At 47.8% G+C, this 20721-nt stretch overlaps 1 protein-coding gene across 1 annotated transcript in view; it reads right to left on the minus strand.

Moving 5' to 3' along the window:
- Nucleotides 1-20444, minus strand: part of ABCA3 (ATP binding cassette subfamily A member 3) — a 49594-nt gene extending 29150 nt beyond the window's left edge. The window contains exons 1-9 of the mRNA XM_028153003.2: nt 20309-20444; nt 10988-11175; nt 9239-9318; nt 8778-9042; nt 7114-7241; nt 6236-6401; nt 3899-4158; nt 1437-1553; nt 1030-1150 (exon numbers count right to left, since the gene is read on the minus strand). Coding sequence (XP_028008804.2) covers nt 1030-1150; nt 1437-1553; nt 3899-4158; nt 6236-6401; nt 7114-7241; nt 8778-9042; nt 9239-9292 — 1111 coding nt within the window. The 5' untranslated portion in view covers nt 9293-9318; nt 10988-11175; nt 20309-20444. The remainder of the gene's footprint in view (nt 1-1029; nt 1151-1436; nt 1554-3898; nt 4159-6235; nt 6402-7113; nt 7242-8777; nt 9043-9238; nt 9319-10987; nt 11176-20308) is intronic.
- Between the last annotated feature and the right edge of the window lie 277 nt (nt 20445-20721).

Raw genomic sequence — 20721 nt, forward strand, 5'->3', positions numbered from 1 at the left:
GATGGCCAACAGACACATCACCGATCATCGGGCAAATGCAAATCAAAACCATAATAAGATATTATCTCAGTTTGTCAGAATAGCTATCATAAAAAAAGACAAGGTGAGGATGTGGAGATGAGGAAACCCTTGTGCACTGTTGATGAGAGTGTAAATTAATGTAACCACCATGGAAAACAGTGCAGAGAATCCTCAAAAAATTAAAAATAGAACTACCATATGACCTAGCAATTACATTCCTAGGTATTTATCTGAAGAAAACAAAAAACAATTATTCGAAATGATATATGCACCCCCATGTTCATTGCAGCATTATTTACAACAGCAGAGATATGGAAGCAACCTAAGTATTCATTAATAGATGAATGGATAAAGATGTGGTACATGTATACACAATGGAATATTACTCGGCCATAAAAAAGGAAATCTTGCCATTTGTGACAACATGTCTGAAATTAGAGAGTATTATGTTACATGACATAAGTTGGACAAAGACAAATACCATATGATCTCACTTATAAGTGGAATATAAAAAACAAAACAAACAAATAAAAGAAAATAGAAACAAACTCAGAGATACAGAGAATAAATTGATGGTTGCCAGAGTGGAGAGGGTTGTGGGGTGGGGTGGAAAAGGGGACGGGGATTAATATACAAACTTCCCATTATAAAGTAAGTCATGAGGGCATAGTGTGCAGCATAGGGAACACAGTCAATAACATCATTAAAACTACGTACAGTGACATAATTACTAGACTTATTGTGGTGATCACTTTGTAAGGCACATAAATGCTGAATCACTATGCTGTATACCTGAAACTAACATACTTACTGTATGTCGATTATAATTAAAAATAAATTTAAAAAAAGAATTGGGGATGTTAAATTTTCAACACCTAGAAAATTGAGTCCAAAGGAAGGTGCAGATACAAAAACTCTTTGGTTTCTATTTATCACAAATGAAACTGCCAGGTTGTCTGGGGTTTTATCACCCCGCTGTCCTCTGTTCCCGCGGTCAGGAAGACTCACCTTTGCTGAAGAAGGTGCTGACCATGAAGCTGAAGGAAATGCAGGAGATGGCAAAGCAGACCAGGAAGACCAGCACCAGAGAGGGGTCGCTGTGTGCGAGCACCGCCACGTCCTTCTTCACCTGCGTGGTGCGTCACCCCAGGTCAGCACACGCAGGCGACAGCAGGGGAGGTGGGGATGGTAAACGTTCCGGCCGTAAGTGAAACGGGTGGGGACTGGTGAAGGGGCTACACTGAGTGCATGACTATGAAACCACTGCTCCTCTACTGAGCCCAGGCAGACTCCCCTGAAATCTGCAAACGTGGAACCTTGGGGTCTCTATAGTGATACTAGGGCTGTCTCTGGATCTCCCATCAAATTGAATGCCTTACTCTTGCCATCAGACCCCCTCTTGAAGCCACACATACCTTGACACAGAAGAGCAGGGTCATGAAGGAGACCGCGACGAGGAGGAAGAGGAAGAAGAGCAGGAACCATGCTGTCCAGTGCAGCCAGCTGCTGAGCCCCATCATGCGCATGTACTCCTGGGGGAATAGCGGCATGCACTCAACACACGCCCTAACGCATGTCCTGACACACACACCCTGACACCCCCCTGCCTGACACCCCCGCTTGGGGCAAGTTCCCACCGCCTGCCATGCCAGACCCTGGTACCTTCCTCCCAATGATCTTCCTTAGAGCCTCTGTGTGTGTGGGTGTGATTGTAGATGGCGGTGTCATACATGGGCCAAAAGAGGACATGGGACACCTGGGCCACAGGCCAAGGGCAGGAACAGAGAAACACACACTGGCCAGGGGCAGAAGACATGGGTCGCACTGGCCTGTCAGCGCTTGACCTTGGGGCATGAGGAATCTTGCCCTCTTCCTACCTTTCCCCACTCTTCAGTGCTACTCACCTGAGATGCCCTCTCTGTTCCCAGCCACTACTGCACCTTTCCCTTCACCCGAGTGAGCTCCCTCACCCTCTTCTCAGCCGTCACAGCCCCTTCCTCACAACCCCAGTCAGGGCCTGAGGTGGGCATGCACTGTGTTGACTAAGCTAATGAGCTCCCTCACAGTCCTTCATTCCCCGGAGCAACCCCAAACTCCTAGCTTGTGCTTCCCAGTCTTCTCTGGGTACCCAACTGCCCCCCAGGAAGCTGTGTGGTGGGGCAGCTGGTGTTGGGGTTTTGAGTCAGGAGGGCGGAGCCCGGCCCCTCCACTGTCTAGTACCAGCCCCACTAATGCCCTTGCTGCAAAGTGTGGGGCCAGGGCTGTTCCAGGATCAACAGTGCCTGTGGGATTCTTTAGAAGCCTGAGGCACTGCCTCCCCTCCTGCTATTCTGAAATGAGGGGTCCAGACTACTGTTGTGAGGGGCAGGGGCCCTACAGGAAGGACGGGAGCACAGTGATGCTGGGGACAGGCCTTCCTCGAGGGTCCCAGTCGGGCTGTCAGGAGGTGTGGTGAGGAAACCCAGCTACTCCGCTGACCAAGCTGACCAGGGAGTCCCAGGACACATAAGGCTGTGATGTTCAATAGAGTGGCCAGCGGCCACATGAGGCTATTTCTATGGAAATTAATAAAATTAAAAATTTAGCTCCTCAGCTGTGCGAGGCACCAGTGCCCGGTGGTGACAGTACTGGACACAGGACATATCCATCCATCATCGGGGAATGGCTAGCACGCGTCTGGAGGACGGGATCAGCACTGATTGTCTCTTGTAAGCCGGGCACCAAGCCAGGCTGTTGATTTTCCAGCTTCTCCTTATGCCCAATTTCACAGCCTCAGAAAAATGGGAGGACTGGTACAAAGGTCACTCATGGACCCACCACTTAGATTCCATAATCACTTAACATTCTGCCACATTGGTTTTATCTATGTATCTGCAGGTGTGCATGTGCACAAATATTATTTTCTGAACCATTTCTTTGTCCACTGCTAACTATTTAAACTACACAGTATACCATCTTATCAAAGTTATTTAAGGTGCCCAAGCAGATAGTACCCACCTCATCGGTTCTCCCAGCCCCAATAATCACAGATTTGGTGCCGGTGGGAGTCTTCTAAATGTCATTTCCCTGGCACTGCAGACATCGCCAAAAGAGAAACTCTAAGTAAATTTTGGATACTTTTGGCAATGTCATGGGTATGGGTTTACAGGTGATACTATTCATTCAGGTGCACTCAATTAAGTCCATGATATCCTTTTAAAGTGACACTTCATACACTTGAATTTCCCATCCTACTGTGCCTGGCAGTCGAGAACTACAGTTGTCCTTGATCCATATGCAAAGTGAATTAGCTTTGTGCTCAGCCACATATTTAAGCATCTTGGCTCACTGTTGCTCTAACGTCTAGAGCGGCTCTGTTCAACAGAAACAGAATGCGAGCCACGTATGTAGTTTAGAATTTTATAGTAGCCACAAAGAAAAAGTGAAAAGAAACAAGTAAAATTAATTTCAACAATGTATTTTACTTACCCCAATATGTCCAAAATGTTGTCTTTTCAACGTATAATCAATATAGAAAGTACTAATGAAACAGTTTACTTTTTTTTTCTTTTAAATAATCTGGTGTATGTTTTACACTCTCAGCATGACTCAGGTGAGACCAGATACCCCCCAAGTGCTGAAGCCCAAGGGCTTATGGCTCCCTTGCTGGACAAGGCAGCCCCAGAGCCTTAGTATACTGCACACAAAATAGGATACATCCTTACGATTTTTAAAATCTGGATATACCAGGATTGGTTTCAAAGAAGCCCAAGTAGGCTAAAGCCACCATTGGCGCCTGCCTCATTCCACAACTGCTCTGTGGCTCCCGCGTCCATGAGCTGCCCCTGCCTGATGACAGTTGCCAAAATGTTTTAAAGCCAAATGCAAATCGGGTTACCTTCAGTTTCCTCTCCTTTTCCTGCACGACAGCCCGGATGATGGTGAGTGAGGTGTAAATAAAACTCAGCATGAGCAGCAGGGGGAGCTGGTACTGGATGGCCACGAGAAAGGGGTCCGAAATGAAAGGCGGGTATGGGAATCTCTTGGCGATCACGGTGAGTTTCTCAAACAGCTGATGTGTGGAGGCGTTTGTGTGGTACTGCATGATGGCTCTGTCCACGGCGTGCTGCACCGCCAGGAAGCCTTCTCGGATGTACCCTAAGTGTGGGAGCACAGGACATCCTAGCACACGAGGTCAATACATGTTGGAAAAGCTGCAGCATGGGGTGCTGCCCCCGCAGAGAGCCACATGCACGGAGCTGTACAGGGCCTCCCTGTTGAACTGGCCGCAGAGCGACATCGCCCAACGCCCTAAGGCCTCTTCACTCCTTTAGTTTGTAGGAACCTCCATAATTCCCAGGCTTGTGCCCCTGTCTCCCCCTTCGAAGCCAGCCAGGCAGCACCTCTTTGACCCTGCTGCTGCCATCACATCTCTCTCTGACCCTCTCCTCTGCCTTCCCTGTCTACTACTTTTAAGGACCTAGTGATTACAGTGGCCCCCTGGGATAATGACAATAATCTGGCTAGCTTAAGGCTAGCTGATTAGCAACTTTAATTCCATCTGCCACATTAATTCCCCTTAGCCACGTGTCCTGGCATATTCACAGCTTATAAAGATTAGGATGTGGACATCTTTGGAGGGCCATAATTCTGCCGACCAGAGAGCTCTGCCCTTGAGTTACCATCTCAAAAGGAGGCAAACACCACAGACCAAAGACCACTGCTGTACCTTGTGGTTTCTCGGTGCTGGCCCTTTTAGAGTCCCCATAATGGTCTGTAATAAAATTCCTAAAGCGAAAAGGGCCTGGGAGGAGTGATAAACTGGGGATATGGTATTCCAGTCCAGAGCTAAGATAGGGAGGGACTGGGCCTAAGGAAGGAGTGGCATGGCCACAGGAGAAAAAAAGGCAGCCTGAGCGCCTGAGGCCTGAGCCCAAGAAACAGAGGGGGAACATGGGGTGCAGGTCTGGGCACCCTCACTCATAAAATAGTGATGCTGGGAACATCTGTAACATGTGTCTCTAACAGAACTGTCTGGGTTCCAGCCTCTAGAAAAGAGAAAAGCAAAATGCCAACCATACCCCGACATGAGGTTACCATACCTGTGTGCTTCTACTATTCCTCTTAGATTTAACTCTTTTTATGGTTGTGATAATAGTAGGTGCTCAATTAAGGTCACCCATTATTGTGTTGGGTGGGGGTTTGATTCTCATCTTCGCAACAAACCAGCAGAGGAGATAACGATATCCCCACTGAGCAGATGGGACCACTGAGACCCGGGCAGTTGAGGCACACAACTGGCGGCAGGGCAAAGGTGAGATGGGACCCTGGTCTCTGCATTCAAAGCCTGTCTTTTCACAACATCACACCACCTGCCCCACGAAATATCCTGCCTGCCTGCCTGCCTGCTCACACACTGCTCTCTCGCGAGGCTTTGCCATGCTACCGTATGCTCTTCATCTTCATGACCTGTGTGGCTGCTCAACACGCTGAGGAATGATGCCGTCACTCTGTAATCAGTCATTTCCCACCCCGCTGACATTTTTGTGATCATAAGTAAAGCTGTGGTGAACATATTTGTGCATGTGGATCTTCTCCTTCTTTTAGATGATGCCAGGGTTAAATTCTTATCAGGGGAATCAGGGACTCTAAGATATGGACCTCTAGGGGTGGGCGGGGGAAGAATACTGGACTAAATGTACCCAGTGCCTGCTGTGTGCCAGGTTCCCAGGTTTCCACGCTGCTCGAGGCCTTCATGTTTTTCTGACCGCCTTATCTGAGTCCTTTGTATAACAAAAAGTATTTACCCTTCGTCATTTGCTGCCCAAGATCCAACTTCTACAAACATTCCACTGACTCAATTAAACCACAGATCATTAAACAACCACAGAGCTTAAAGAGCCTATAAAACTGTATACAGAGGCAGCAACAAAGAGGAGGAAAACATAAAACCAAGCCCAAAAGATTCAATGCAAACGGAAGCTCCCTAAAAACTGGAATATAAATGTTTCATTCAAGAGCACACGTCTTCTCAAACAGGAAGAGAGCCTTCGCTGTTTTCAAAGATGAGTTTAGCTTTACAGAAGACAGTTTTACGAGATGTCTTCTTCCTTCTCCTACAAAGAAGATAAAATATTCCTAAAAAGTATTTCTGCAGAGAACTGCAAGGTGGGTTCCCCATGTGATTGTCAGTCACCACTTTGGGGGGCAACACCACCTGAAAGGTGCTTCTCACCAGGTTCTCCACCATCAGGGGATGCGGGTTCCCTTGGTCCTGGGTTTGGGAAAAGTGGGAAAAGGGAAGTGGTGTGCCATCCCTCCGTCTCTTTCACGAAAAAGGAGCCTGTTTGGGTCCACATGTAATTTCTTCGAGTGTAACTGAACCGTAAGTGGTATTTCACCTGTGGAAACAAAGAGAAAACCAACTGCTCTGAGGGATCCAGAGGATCACACACCCGCATCAATTGAGAGAGGTTAGGGGACTCTCATTCTGTGAACTCACCAGTGTCTCCCAGTGTCTTCCCCAAGGTCAGAGCAAGTGGTCCTGCCCCAGGGGTAACAGGGAGCCCACAGGGGCACTTTGGGTGTTCTTTGCCAAGCCTCTCTTGCCGTCCACCCACATGAACTCTACATGACCTTGAAATAACGCTAGAGAAATTTGATGGGTTCCCAGTCTTAATCCCATCGGGCAAGCAAAAAACTTTTTGGAGGGGGCTGTTTTAAACATGTAGCAGAAATGCTAATGCCATATCATACTTCAGTCCCAAGTATTTGCTACTTTCTTATCTATCCTGTACGACTCTTTGCACAGAGGCCTAGAGACCAGTAACGCCTTTTATGAAATGAGAGGACATAAAGGGGCCTAGAGTGATGGCTCATAGGCTGCTTTCTCCAAGCAGGTAAGGTTTCTAAATTGCTTGGCCTGATGGGTTAAACTGTCCCCAGGCCTCCCTCAGGAGGGACCAAGATGGCAACACTGGACCAAAAAAAGTTGGTTTACTCCCAGGCCAGCAGAGCACTTTTGTAGGCTGAATTAGTTTGCGGGGGGGGGGGGGGGGGGGGGGAGAGCGGGCGGGGAGGGAAGGACTTGGCTTTGTGGGGCTGAGTCCTCACCGCCAGGGGCAGGGGGTCCTTGCTGTGGTTGAAGGTGTGTTCGAACACCACGGCGGCCAGCACGTTGGAGGAGCGGTTGTCATACTTGATGTAGTCCTCAAAGTCCTTCTCCGAGGCAAAGCCGCGAACTGTGAAGAGCATTGAAGCTGAGTTGCCCAATCATCTGCCCCACTTGAAAAAATCTAAATGGTTCGGTCATTTGCAGATAAAAGACGGAAAACTTACACATTTCTCTAGGGTTGTGTAAACCTTTTTAAGACCAGAGGCGGCTTTTGTTTTTGGCAGAGAGGCAGGCTGCCGTGAAGGTAGGCGGAACCTGAAAATCACAGCCAGCCCTGGGGTTCTGGTGAGACTGCAGGCAGGGCTGGCAGCAATGCCACATCTGTTACCCTCCTCCATGCAGGCGGCCACCTGCCCTGGTTCCACTGCCGGGGCAGTCCCCTTATAGCCTTATAGCCATAGTGGTGTGCTTTAAAAAGTTGAGTAGACACTAATGTATAGCTTGTTAAATAATTCTTTATCACCCAGCCCCCATTTCATATAAAGGGTTTTACTGTAATCACTCAGTGAGGGACCAAGGATCTTCTCCTAAGTGTTTGCTACGCTGAATTCAACAAGCCCCAGGAGGTATATGCCAAAATCAAGAGGAGGGGAAAAAAGAGATCATACTTTTTATCATGAAAGTAAAGAGCTAGAAAAGACAACTAGCATGTGTTTATTGGGAGTATACCTCAACAGGCTCTCTAATGACTCATTTTTTTCTCTTTTAATCCTCATCTGAGGATATGCTCTTATTAATCTCAGAGAGAGAGAAAGAGAGAGAGAGAGGATGGGGGGGGGAGAGAGAGAGAGAGAGAGAGAGAGGGAGAGAGAGAGAGAGAGAGAGAGAGAGAGAGAGAGAGAGAGAGAAACATTGATCGGCTGCCTCCCACCCCTGACCAGGGATCGAACCCACAACCTAGGTATGTGCCTGGGAATAGAACCCACACCCTTTGGTATATAGGACAATGTTCCAACCAAGTGAACCACCCAGCCAGAGCCTAATGACTCCTTTTAAATTTTTATTATTAATTTTTAAAAATAATTCTTTATTGTTGAAAGTATTACATATGTCCCCTCCGCACCCCCTACCTCATTGACTCCCTCCAGCCCACCCCAGGCCATGGGCCAGGCCTAATGACTCTTTTAGAGCTGTCCTCTCAAAACCACACCCCAGAAAAGATTCTTGGCACCATATTCTCACACCTCATCTTACCCTTGTAACTAAAAGAGCTTTCTTTGTGTATGTGGCCACCTATTCCCTCTGTGGGGAATTGGCTGCTGCTCAAGCTGCCACATATCAATTCATCTGGCCCTCACAACTCCTTATAATAAGACATGATACAAGCCCTGGCTGGGTAGCTCAGTTGCTTAGAGCGTCATCCCAATATTGTAGGTTCGATCCCCAGTCAGGACACATATAAGAATCAAACAATGAATGCATAAATAAGTGGAACAAACAATGCTTCTCTCTCTAAAAAAAAATGTTTAAATCAGTAAGTAAAAATGTTTAAAAAGGAGAGACAGGAGACAGAGCTGGGGGGTTGCCCTGGCAGCATGGCCAACAAGAGGAGAGGCTGAACGGCCCTGAACCTCACAGGAAGAAGGTCCCCTGGGCGCCTCACCTCTCAGGTTGATCACCAAGGCCCTCTTGGCCGTCTCTGTGACGGTCTTCACGGCGTCGCTCTGGGACGGGATGTAGGCGAGCTCCCAGGCGTCTCCTGGAGGAGGGAAGCTGAAGAACAGGGGCAGCTCCCGGATTGGCTGGCTGGGGTAGATGGTGGCCTTGGGCACGTTCTCCGACTGGATCTTCAAGCGAAGCCAAATCAGGATCCCAGAAAACAGCAAGGGTAAGAGGAGTTCCAAGGCCGTCACCAGGACCTTCCGCTTCTGGAAGAGGAATGAAAGCACATGCTGACGGACTGAGAAGCACAGGAGTGGGTCACAGACCCCCCTCCCCTGGGGACACCCCCCTTCCCTGGGGACACCCCCCTCCAAGCTTCACTCTCCCCCCGAGGCCGTCTCCCAAGGTGCCCAGACAGGGGGCACACACTTCTTCTTGCCATGCCCCGAGAGTGGCACTTACCTGCAGAGTGTAGTTCTTCCAAAGCAGGAGTGACAGCTGCCTGAGCACTGCCATCCTCTCACCAGGAGGGACCCTCCGCACTAGTTACAGAGCAAGGACAAAAAGTTAGAGTGTGCCATGAAAATGTGCTTTGAGTTTGGGGGAGCACAGGGGAAAGAGGGGAAGATTGAATCTTGGGACATATAACCTTCTCTCCATGTTTCTCCTCACCTTTTTTCATACCATCTTCACCCAACATAGCACACGTGAGAGAGAAACAACAGTTCTACTGCTTGTTTAAAGTACACTCTTTTGGGAAACGGACCTTCTTTCTTCCCGAAACTTAAGATCAACAACAGGCTTTTATGTGCAATGTGACTGCTAGAGTGGTATTTATAATGTGATAAAAAGCTATTCAGATGTTCTCTGTAGTTCATGTGAATGTGCTATTTCTTAGCAAAATACTCAGGCTGATGGAATTCCTCTCCACCAACACAGACCCAGTAAAAGGAAACTCAGCTTAGTGTGCTGGCTTCGGGGTGATTTCTAAGTTTGAAGAGGGCTGTGGAGGGAGGGAGAGAGGGAGGGAGGAGAAGCCTGAAATGGGGGTCCTCACTGGCCCTGTTGTCTCAGGAGCAGGATACAGGTAGCAGACACATGGGCAGGATGATGGAATGTACCTTCCTGCCTTGAACCCTAAGGAAGCATTTCCTGCTTTAACTGAGCATTGGTATGTGAGCCTCCCACAAGAGTGGTCATTTTCCTTCAAAGAAAATCTATCCTGTGTCACTATGAATGTTATATTTAAATCTGGTACATAAACTGGGAAACTCTGCTGAGAGATTATGAAACACAAGAGATAGCAGAATGGATGGAACTGGAGAGCATTATGCTAAGCGAAATAAGCCAGTCAGAGAAAGATAAATATCACATGATCTCACTCATTTATGGAATATAATGAACAACATAAAGTGATGAATAAAAACAGATCCAGAGACAGAGAAGCATTGATCAGACCGTCAAACTTCAGAGGGAAGGTAGGGGAGGGTGGGGGTAAGGGGGAGAGATCAACCAAAGGACTTGTATGCATGCATATAAGCCTAACCAATGGACACAGACACCAGGGGGGTGAGGGCATGAGTGTGGGGGGGGAGATGGGGGAGCAATGAGGGGATAAGGACACATTAATCAATAAAGAAAATTTTTTAAAAAAAGAGATAGCCGAAACCGGTTTGGCTCAGTGGATAGAGCGTCGGCCTGCGGACTCAAGGGTCCCGGGTTCGATTCCAGTCAAGGGCATGTACCTTGGTTGCGGGCACATCCCCAGTAGGGGGTGTGCAAGAGGCAGCTGATCAATGTTTCTAACTCTCTATCCCTCTCTCTTCCTCTCTGTAAAAAATCAATAAAATATATATTTGAAAAAAAAAAAAAAAAAAAGAGATAGCAGAAACAAGAGTGGGGTTTAGAAAGGCCTCTCTCGGCCCTGGCTGGGTAGCTAAGTTGGTTAGAGTATCATCCCGATACACTAAGGTTGCAGGTTGGATCCATGGTGAGGGCACATACAAGAATCAACCAATAAATGCATAAATAAGTGAAACAACACATCAATGTTTCTCTCCCCCCCCTTCTTTCTCTCTCTCTCTAAAATCAACCAATAAATATAAATATGTATCTACTCTCAATTTAGGAAACCCATTGTACTAGATTTCAGGTGTGAGAAGCACCCGAAATCGGTAGAGACACCGAGCTCAGAGTTTATTAGATGCTTACCTGCTAGAGAAGGAGGTGGTCACGTTCTGGAAGCTGCGGGCATGGAGGCTGAAGTGTGGACCAGGCTGCTCAGGCCTATGGTGGTCAGCAAGAACGGCAGAGGAGGGGAGGCCCCGGAGAGCTCCTGGTCACCGTCCATGTACCGAGGACGCAGGTGGAGCAAGAGGAACCCTTCACAGCTCACAGTCCTTTAGGAGGGGAGAAACCTCCGTGACTCACAGCGGAAGAGTTCTGAGTTCAATGAATCGGCTCCACATTCCGGCTGATACTAACCCAACACCATCCATTAAGTGGCCGACAATCACACAGAAGACTCACACGGCTAGCCAACCATTCATTAGTGAGCACAAGCTAACACTACTGCCCCAAGGACCTGCCTTCAGACCAGTGTGCGCAGAACGGGAGTTTGTTTTTTAAAGCAGCTAGTTTCACTTTTGGCTCTAGTCAGTTGAAAATAATTTCTATTAAAGCCCCTTTTTCAAAGTAAGCTCCTGCTTTAAAAAAAAAAACACACACAAAAACACACAAAACAAGATGTGTCCATAGTTATTCAAAATGTATGCTTTAAAGTATAGTCAATAAATATTTTGTATATTTATAGACAACACAACTGCAAGAAGTTATATATTAATTAATGCAAAATATGGCTTTCGGTTAACTACATGGTTAAAATGTGAAGAAATTAAAGCTAAAATAGCATAAAGTGCTATTAAGCGGCAAAGTAATAAATTATCCCAATTGTTTTAAAATTAACAAGGTGGAAAACTGTCTTAAAAATCGCTTGTAGACAGGTAGTAAGAGAGCAGTGATTTAATGCTACCCGTGGAGGCCTGTGGTTTAGGAAAGATTTCTACAAGTGGGTTAGGCTAAGAGGGGAAGACAGGGCCTCCATCAGGGACCGGTCATCCTGCGGTCACCTGGCCTGGCCAAGACGCTCTTCCTTCCTCCATCTCAAGAGGGGAATGTAAAAAAGGTCACAGTTCGTAGAGGTCTTCTGGTCAGAGACGTTGACGACTTCCTTTTCGGGAAGAGTCTGTCCGAGGAAGGACACATCACCAAGCCTAATCCTGTCTCTCCAGGTGGGAAGGAGGGTGGTGGTGGGGTGGGGCAGAAGGACAGACCCTCCACCTTCCTACGAGGCTGCATAGCAGTGTCTGGGAACTGACCTGAGTGCTGGGAGAGGCTCCTGGCTACGGTTTTCCTCCGGGGCTATGGGAGGACTGGCAGAAAGGAAGCCCTGTGCAGAGGGCTCTGGGGTGGGGCTGGCAGGGTGACCTTGGAGATCAGGAGCACTGACGCCTCTTGGGACATCAGGAGGGGCCCGGGGCTCCCGGGCATGGCTCACTGGCACCTTTGGGCAAATGGAGGGTGCTAGAGAATAATTTGAAAAACAAACATAAAACTTCCCTCACCAAGTTAGAAAATCAAAGAGCAAAACAGATTGCAAGTATGTTACTTTAGGAAGAACAGAGCCGGTAACAAAGAAATATGGACGTAGGAAAACAGAGACCAGACCGCAGGGTTGACTCTGTTCTCTCCTGCTACATTAAAAGATAAGGAGCTTTCATATTATATACTTTTATACTTACACAGTCTCTTATTTCAACTCTGGCTTCTGGTATCAGTACCCTTTTATAGACAAAGAAACCAGGAGGAAAAACCTGGCCCAGGATCACACCACAAGAAAGCCACAGAGCCAGGATCTGAACCTCCCATTAACTACGACACCACGACATCCTTGTGTGTCCTACAGGCAGTAAACATCTTTATAAAACTTGTATACAGTGCCTCCAGAACCTAACATTAGAAATCAGAAGAAAAATGTCCCTTGAGCCCCTCCACCTTAGTATTTTATTTATTTCTGTCTCCCCAAAGCACCCAGCTTGTTGCTTGGTACACGCCAGGCTTTATGCAAAGTCTCACTAAATGCTATATCTGGGTCTGTTCTGTCTGAGTAAAAAAGAATTTAAAGGAGGAGATTTCCCAGAATTACAAAACCAAGAAAGCTTTCTGGTTACAAAAGCAAATGTACACGAGGAAAGGAAGCTCAAGTTCCTTAAAACACTTGACCCGCGTGGCACCGAGAGTCCCCAGAAGTGGAAATGGCCTCGGTCCAGAACCACCCCAGGCGGGTTCTACGCTAAGGCAAACACTTGGCCACTGGCAAAGCCACCACCTCCGCCCACAAGAGCACGTCTGGAAACTTCCCCCGCAGCGGCTCACTTCACTCCTCCAGGGACAGAGCCAGGAAGGGGAGGGAAGACTTTATTGTCCCGACCAAAAGCCTTGTTTGCTTACTGTTAAAATATTAAACGTTACACAAACTGTTGAGTATTTCAATATTTGCTTTTTAGGTGAGCAAGTGAATTGGTCCAGAGTGAGTGCATACTGTGGGCTGCTTATTTCTGAGAAGTCTCTTGATGGGCACATAGAATTCCTCTAAAAATGGTTTTTCCAGCAGCTTTTGTTAAAGAGCTGTGGGTCGTGCCAGTTCACGCGCACCCACCGCTGTTCAGGGGCCCGCAGCTCAGCAGCACTCCAGTGCAGCGGTCGCCAACCCGTGGTCTGCGGACCTCTGGTGGTCCCTGAGGTCCGAAAGGTTGGCCACTGCTGCTTAGTGCATCTTGGGGAGTCTAGACACTTCCAATGTTATTTATTTATCTATTTATTTGTTTATTTATTATTTTTTAATCCTCACCTGAGGATATTTTTTCCATGGATTTTTAGAGAGAGTGGAAGGAGGAGGGAGGGGGAGAAAGAGAAATCTCCATTGGTTGCCTCCCACTTGTGCCCGGACAGGGGCCAGGGATCAAGCCTGCAACCCAGACACTTCCACTTTTTAGATTTGTGGGGATTTTCTTTTTCATTATGGGCTTCAATATGTCCAACAATTTATATATATGCCGGTGCAAAAATAAGGTTTTATTTCTGCATATATAGAACAGAACGATGTTAAATGCTTCAAGAGAGTCACTGCTGAGCTATCCTCCAGACCAGCGAGCAGAAGCGGACAAGGCACACACCCTATTATGTTCCTGACATATCCCAGGTTCAGTACATCTCCTTCATGGAAACCTAACTCTGCACAGGCCTGGAGGGAGGAACGGGTGGGAAGGAGGGGTCTCCATAAGCCACAGGCATGCCTGCTGGTGACAGGCAGAGAGCAGACAACCATGGTTCTGCCCTCTTTACCACAGGTGTGGAATAGAGAGATGGCCTGGTTGGGGGTGCTGGCCAGGACTCGGCACTTTTCCTGAGGACCAAGGTGGGTGAGGATCTATCTCAGCTAGGAAAGCACTTCTTTGTCAACACAGGGTCTGTAACAGTCAGCAGTATTAAGGGTTGACATGTGTACACACTGAAGAAGGCCTGACAAGTACTTAGTTAATGTTTGTTGGTAGAATCTGTAGCCTTTTAGGATACACAAGACAAAAACACATTTATTAATCCAACAAACATTTGCCAAGTGCTCACTGTGTGATGGGCACTTTTACCAGGTAATAAGGATTTGGAAATGAAAATTCCAGCGTTCTTAATCCAAGGAGCTCACAGTCTGAATGTTTGCATGTACTACAATTGCTAAACACGAAGCCAAATAAAAGCATCATGAAATTCTGGAGAAGACCGAATTTGATGTGTGTACATGTATACGTGTGTGTGTGTGTGTGCGTGTGCGCGTGTGCGTGTGTGAGAGTGTGAGCATGTGAGTGTACGTGTAAGAGAGCTCTGGGAAGGCTTCCAGAAGGTTGCATGGAAGATTGGTCTCAAGTTTCTTATTTTTCCATTCTTATGTTTGATTTATTCTTTTTTTTTTAATATATTTTATTGATTTTTTGCAGAGAGGAAGAGAGAGGAATAGAGTTAGAAACATCGATGAGAGAGAAACATCAATCAGCTGCCTCCTGCACACCCCCCACTGGGGATGTGCCCGCAACCAAGGTACATGCCCTTGACCGGAATCGAATCCAGGACCCTTCAGTCTGCAGGCCAATGCTCTATCCACTGAGCCAAACCGGTTTCGGCTGGTTTATTCTTTTTTATATATAAATATATGCAAGTTTGTTAAGTGAAAAATTCTGTTAATGCAGTATACCTGCTTTAAATTAAAATGAAATTGCAGAAATATCCCCCTATACAAACATACATAAATATATAAGTAGATTTATAAAAAAAAAAAAGTCTGATCAAAATATGCAGAGCAAAACTGATGCTCTCTGGACTCACTGGGCCCCATTTTGCAACATTTGGAGCACATTGGTCTCAAGTTTCTTATTAGTTGGGGTGGGAGGGCAATACTAGATCATGGAGAAATGAGTGAGTGTGTGTGGGGAACAGCAAGTAGTTTGGAGTGGTGGTGGTGGGGGAACAGCAGGGAATAAGCCGAAAGGGAAGCCAACAAGGGCTTGGATGCTATGTCAAGAAGGGAGTTGGGGTGAGGCATGGAGGGAGAGGGTCTCTAAATGTGCAGTAATGCTGCTTATGGGTGTTTTGTTTTGCTTAATCTTTTACCCAGTACGTGATCCTTCTCTGGGGGCGGAGTGGACAGTAAATATGTGAAAATGTCTAATTCAATGAATTCTTCAGATGAAATGCCCATCTAGATATATAAAAGCCTCAGTGACCAAACGACCGAACAACCAAAGGACTGGTCGACCAGTCATTATGGCACGCACTGACCACCAGGGGGCAGGCGCTCAATGCAGGAGCTGCCCCCTGGTGCAACAGCAGGAGCGCTGCTTAGCTGACCAAAAGGCCCCAGACGCAGGGCTCGTGGCTGCCCGCTGCACCCCAGAGACCACAGCAGAGTGGCAGCAAGCCTACTGAGCCATGGCGGTGGCAGGCACAGCATGGCCAGGATGAACAGGAGTGGCAGGCAGGAGCGGCAGGTAGCACTGGACTGCCAGTTTCGGCTCAATCCCTGCAGGCTACATGGAGGGACCCACCAGTGCACGAATCCGTGCATTGGGCCTCTAGTATAACAATAAATACTGTCAAAAACAGGCTAAAACTAGCAGGCATGTTTACTGAGTATGGTCCCTGCCAGTGAACCCACTATTAGTCTCCGAGTGTGGTGAGCAAGATTATCTGCTGGAGTAATGGAATGGTGAGGAATTTTATTTGTAAGTATTTTTCTTTAGAAATGAGAAAAATTGGCTTTACTAATATTTTTTAAAAATATTTTTATTGATTTTTAGAGAGAGAAGATGGTAGAGAGACAGAGAGATAAAAACATCCATGAGAGAGAAACATCATCAGTTGGCTGCCTTCTGCAGGGGATTGAGCCCACAACCCAGGCATGTGCCCTGACCAGAAATCGAACCAGTGACCTCTTGGTTCCTGGGTCAATGCTCAACCACTGAGCAACACCACCCGGGCATCTTTACTAATATTTAATACATGGACGGACCCTGGCACCCTTGTTGGCCTGTGTGTCAGCAGCCATGGGCACCCTGATGGAGGAGAGGTTCTGTGATACGGGGGTGATGGCGGGCCCTTCCCACTAGTTTACTTGAAGCCTCTAAGATATGTTGGAGTTTATATACTTCAAGATAGCATGGTTGAAGGACTTTGTATGCATATATGCATGGCTCATGGACACAGACAATGGGGCAGTGAGGACCTGGGGTGGGGGGGGGGCAGGGGGGGGTTGGAGGGGGCCAATGCGGGGGGGGACATATGTAATACTTTCAGCAATAAAGAATTATTTTTTTAAAAAAGATATGGTTGTATTCAATTAAAAACAAAAACCAGACTCCATTATACTACTTTGTTGTGACTCAGGAATACCTGTGAAGATCTTTTATGACACAGAGGTTCACTGGTTATCTTGTGATTTAGAACTTAAGGAGGGAATCTGCATTTTCTTTCACGAAAAGTTCCAAATCCGGAGACCTTTTTCTTTTCTTTTTTTCAAGGGCAAATGACTGCAGCAGTGTGTCAGCTAGCTTATTTCTTTCAAGCCAACATACTCAAATCAGTGCCTTTAAGGAAAAGGTGTGATTGTGTTGCCAAGGATGCTGCAAGAGCACCATTTCACAAACATCTACACCTGCACACCAAAAGCTTTGGGAACTAGATTGCCAGCTTCTCTGATCGCCCATGAACACTTATCAGCCCAAATTCAGGAGCCCTTGCATGACTGGTGAGTGGGATTGAAAAACAGTCTGTGTCTCCATGCGGTGTGGCATCACATACCACAAGAACCAGGAACTGAAATAAACAGGACACAGAAACAGAACCAGACCTTCAAATGCTGGAACATATATTTCACTATTTTATAAATGAGATGTAGACTTGATCACATGGTTTCTTTTAAAAACAGCATATGTTGGTGCGGTGATGGTGGGGGAACAGCAGGAAATAAGCCAGAAAGGGAAGATTTTGTAGCATTAGTACACTGACAAAATTAAATCATGTTCACTTTCCCTCTCATCCTTTAAAAGTTCTATATTCGTGTATATTTCTATGTCCAAAATATCAGGACAGTAGTGTATGACTATAATTTATAAATAAGTATAATATATGGGGGATACATAAATTCTTTTACACAAGAAAGTGCACAAAAAATAGTTTTTAGATGATGTATTTACACAAGTGGTCTTTGCGTGAATGAGATGGGAAGAAATCCCGAAGGCTCAGTCATTGTCTGAGAGCAGACCCCTCCACACCTCTCCAGGCCGGGTTTGAGGCTGTGGTCATTTGCATTGGGAGGCTCAGGTGGAGATCTGGTGTGCTGGTCTCACACTCAACACCACCACCAGCTCTGTTCAGGGTTGGGGGCAGCCATCTCCTCAGGATCACATGGCTCTGAGTTTACATTAAAGCTTCTGGTGGGAGTTGGTAGGGTATATTTTTGCCAAAGATGTGGCCCAAAGGAGGTTATTGGGAGAGAGTTCTATGAAATCTGTGCTGCTCATCCCTTTAAAACTTCTATATTTGTGTACATTTCTATGTCCATAATATTCATGACAGTAGTGTATGGCTATAATTTATAAGTAAATATAATATATGGGGATACATACTTACATTCTTTTACAAAAGAAAGTGTTGCCTGCTTTTCTAACCCCTGCTGTAGCCTCAGTCCCATTCCCAGGCCTGCTAGCTCATCTGCCTCTCTTGGTGGAGGAAATGAAGTAATTGGGCAACTGGAATCCCCAGGGAGAGGTAACCATGGATGCTCTGTAAGGACCAAGGCGCAACTCATTAGTCAGCTCCTGCAATGGTTCCTACCTGCCTGTTGACTCCAAATCTCTTCAAGTGTGCAAATAACTCTGAGCCATTCATACACTGCACGAGTCCCCCAAGGACAGGGACTGACACACCTTACACTTTCCCACAGGTGTCTGGGCCTTTTAGGGTTTTGTCTGCTTGGAATACCATCCTCCATATCTGTCTCCACCTTCTGAAACCCCACCTATTATTTCTCAGCCCAGTCCTAGCACCTCTGTCAATCAGCTACTGATAACCTTGGTTCAAGGGTTCTGCATCTTGGCTGAACAACAGAATCTTTTGGAGGAGTTTTAAGACTGAAACTGATGTCTGAGGCCCATCCCTGGAGATTCTGGACTCTGCTCTGGACATGGGGCTCTTTCCCAAGTGATCATAACATTCAGCCAGAGTTGAGACCTTCTGCTCTTGCTGAAAGCTCTCCCTCCACCTCTGGACATCTTCAGCAGCTTTTCTGGATGTCTCATGTATCGCTTATCTTGTCCTGTCTTATGTCACAGTTACTTGTGAATAAGTCATCTCTTTAACTCTACCCGAAAGTCCCCAAGACCAGGGACCATGTCCAGGAAATCTTTCAATCATTCACAGAGCCTTGCCCACATTCTCCTCGGAGTTCTAGAATGCTTTCCCCCTCAACAGACTCAATAGCAGAAGAGTCTACTGCCATTTCAAGAAGCAGGTCCGGAGAAGAAACTGTTAACTAGGAGTATTACGTGGGCCTTCCCAGTTGAGACTAAGTCAGAACAGGGTCCTATGAGACTGCCTGGCACATGCACCATGGGAGGTTAACGTCTTTTTAAAAAACAGCTTGAGCTACCCTCTCTTGTTCCAAAAGGCTGTCTCATCAGAATTGTGGTAGATCACCTTAAAGAGGGAATGATGCCATCCTATTTGTCAGATAGAATAAGCAAGTGTTTATTATTTATTTTTAATTCTCTAAGAAGTTAAAAAGATGGGGGAGGGAGGATCCTCATGGCATCCATTTTTACCTATTTTCTTTTTCTCTTACATTTCCCGTGATGCAGACTTCCTAAAGGAAAACAACCTTCATCCTTTCAAGTTTACAAAAGGCAGCATCAAATACACGAAATCAAATGGTATAGTTGCTCAGGAGAAAAGAGCATTAACTTTTTCGTGTGAACCTTGTCTGAGTCTCCAGGCCTGCCAGGTACTGGCTATGTGCTGGGAGTGCAAGACCAAACAAGAGCCAATCAGTGCCTTCAAGGAGCTCACAGTTCGAGAGGCAAAGGGACAAACAAACCTAAATAATCCTGTAAGGCAACAGCTTTAATTGGATCATGTCCAAGGAAGTGAGGAGAGGGCATGCATTCACGTACAAATATACACTTGCCCTAAACCCTCCTGCAGGAGACCTCATGAAGCTTATAGTGTGCTGTGTGAGGACAGATACCCATGTAAACACAAATGACACCAAATCAGGACTGACCATGGACGCCAGAAGGTTGTACTTAGGGTTGTCGAGGCCTCTCCGCCTGGACCAGGAGTACCCATCCTGCTGTCCCCCACACAACTCCCACCACCAACAGTGGACCCCTGGATCCTCAATGGACCCCCGTTCTGGGACTGAGGGGTTGGGAGGAAGGCGAGTCCAGTATGGAGAAGGATTACCACCCACATTGGGACTCTGCACCGAGAGATGAGCCAGCAGCATTCTTGGAGGCCCTGCCTCGGCTCCCCAGCCTGGGACGCAGCAGGACGCTACCAGACAGGTGTTGAGAGTGCCTGCTGGATGAATGCGGCGGGTCCTATCTCGGCTGGGCACAAAGGATTCCGCAGCTATTTATTCTATGTCCGGGAAGGTTTAGGTTTCTCCGAGGCCGGGTGGCTTCAGCGACCTGCCTGCAGGGATGGGGACACGCCCAGAGAGGTTCGAGCGGTGAGGAAGCCTTAGTCAGGGCGGCCTGGCGCCGCAGGGAGATGCACCTGCTGGGCCGGCGCGGGTGGGCACGGGCAGAGCGGGGGCGGTGCAGGGTGGCGGGGCTCCGGGGCAGGTCGGCTGGGGCTGGGGGCGGCCGGGGCGGGGAGCGGCTCCGCAGCCGCGCGCGCATTTGCGGCGGGTCCTACGGCACTCACCGACCCTTGGCACCGGGGATGCGGCGGCCGGCGCTCTGCCCTCTCGCGGGGTCCACTCCTTCGGCTCCCAGCTCCGCTCCAGCCTCGCGGAGGAAGCCGTCACGGAGGGGAGGGGGCGCCGGCGACCCGCCACAGGACAGACCTGGCCGCTCAGGATCCTGCAGGGGGCGCGCCGGCCAGCTCGCGCGTGCGCTTTGGGCCGCCCCTGCGGGTGCCCCTCCCTCCCCAGGACGCCCCGCCCCGCCTCGCCCGCGCCTGCGCAGTGCCTCGCTCGCCGGGCCGTGGCCCGCAGGGGGCGTGCGACGCCCAGCCCGGCGAGGTTTCGGACACTGAGCAGAATTTTCCCCAGGTGCTGGGAAGCCACTGAAGCAGTCAATGCCGAAACCTTGGCCTTCGCTGGCTTCCTTCCATTT

Source organism: Eptesicus fuscus, chromosome 4 (genome assembly GCF_027574615.1).
Source record: "Eptesicus fuscus isolate TK198812 chromosome 4, DD_ASM_mEF_20220401, whole genome shotgun sequence".
Lineage (NCBI taxonomy): Eukaryota > Metazoa > Chordata > Mammalia > Chiroptera > Vespertilionidae > Eptesicus > Eptesicus fuscus.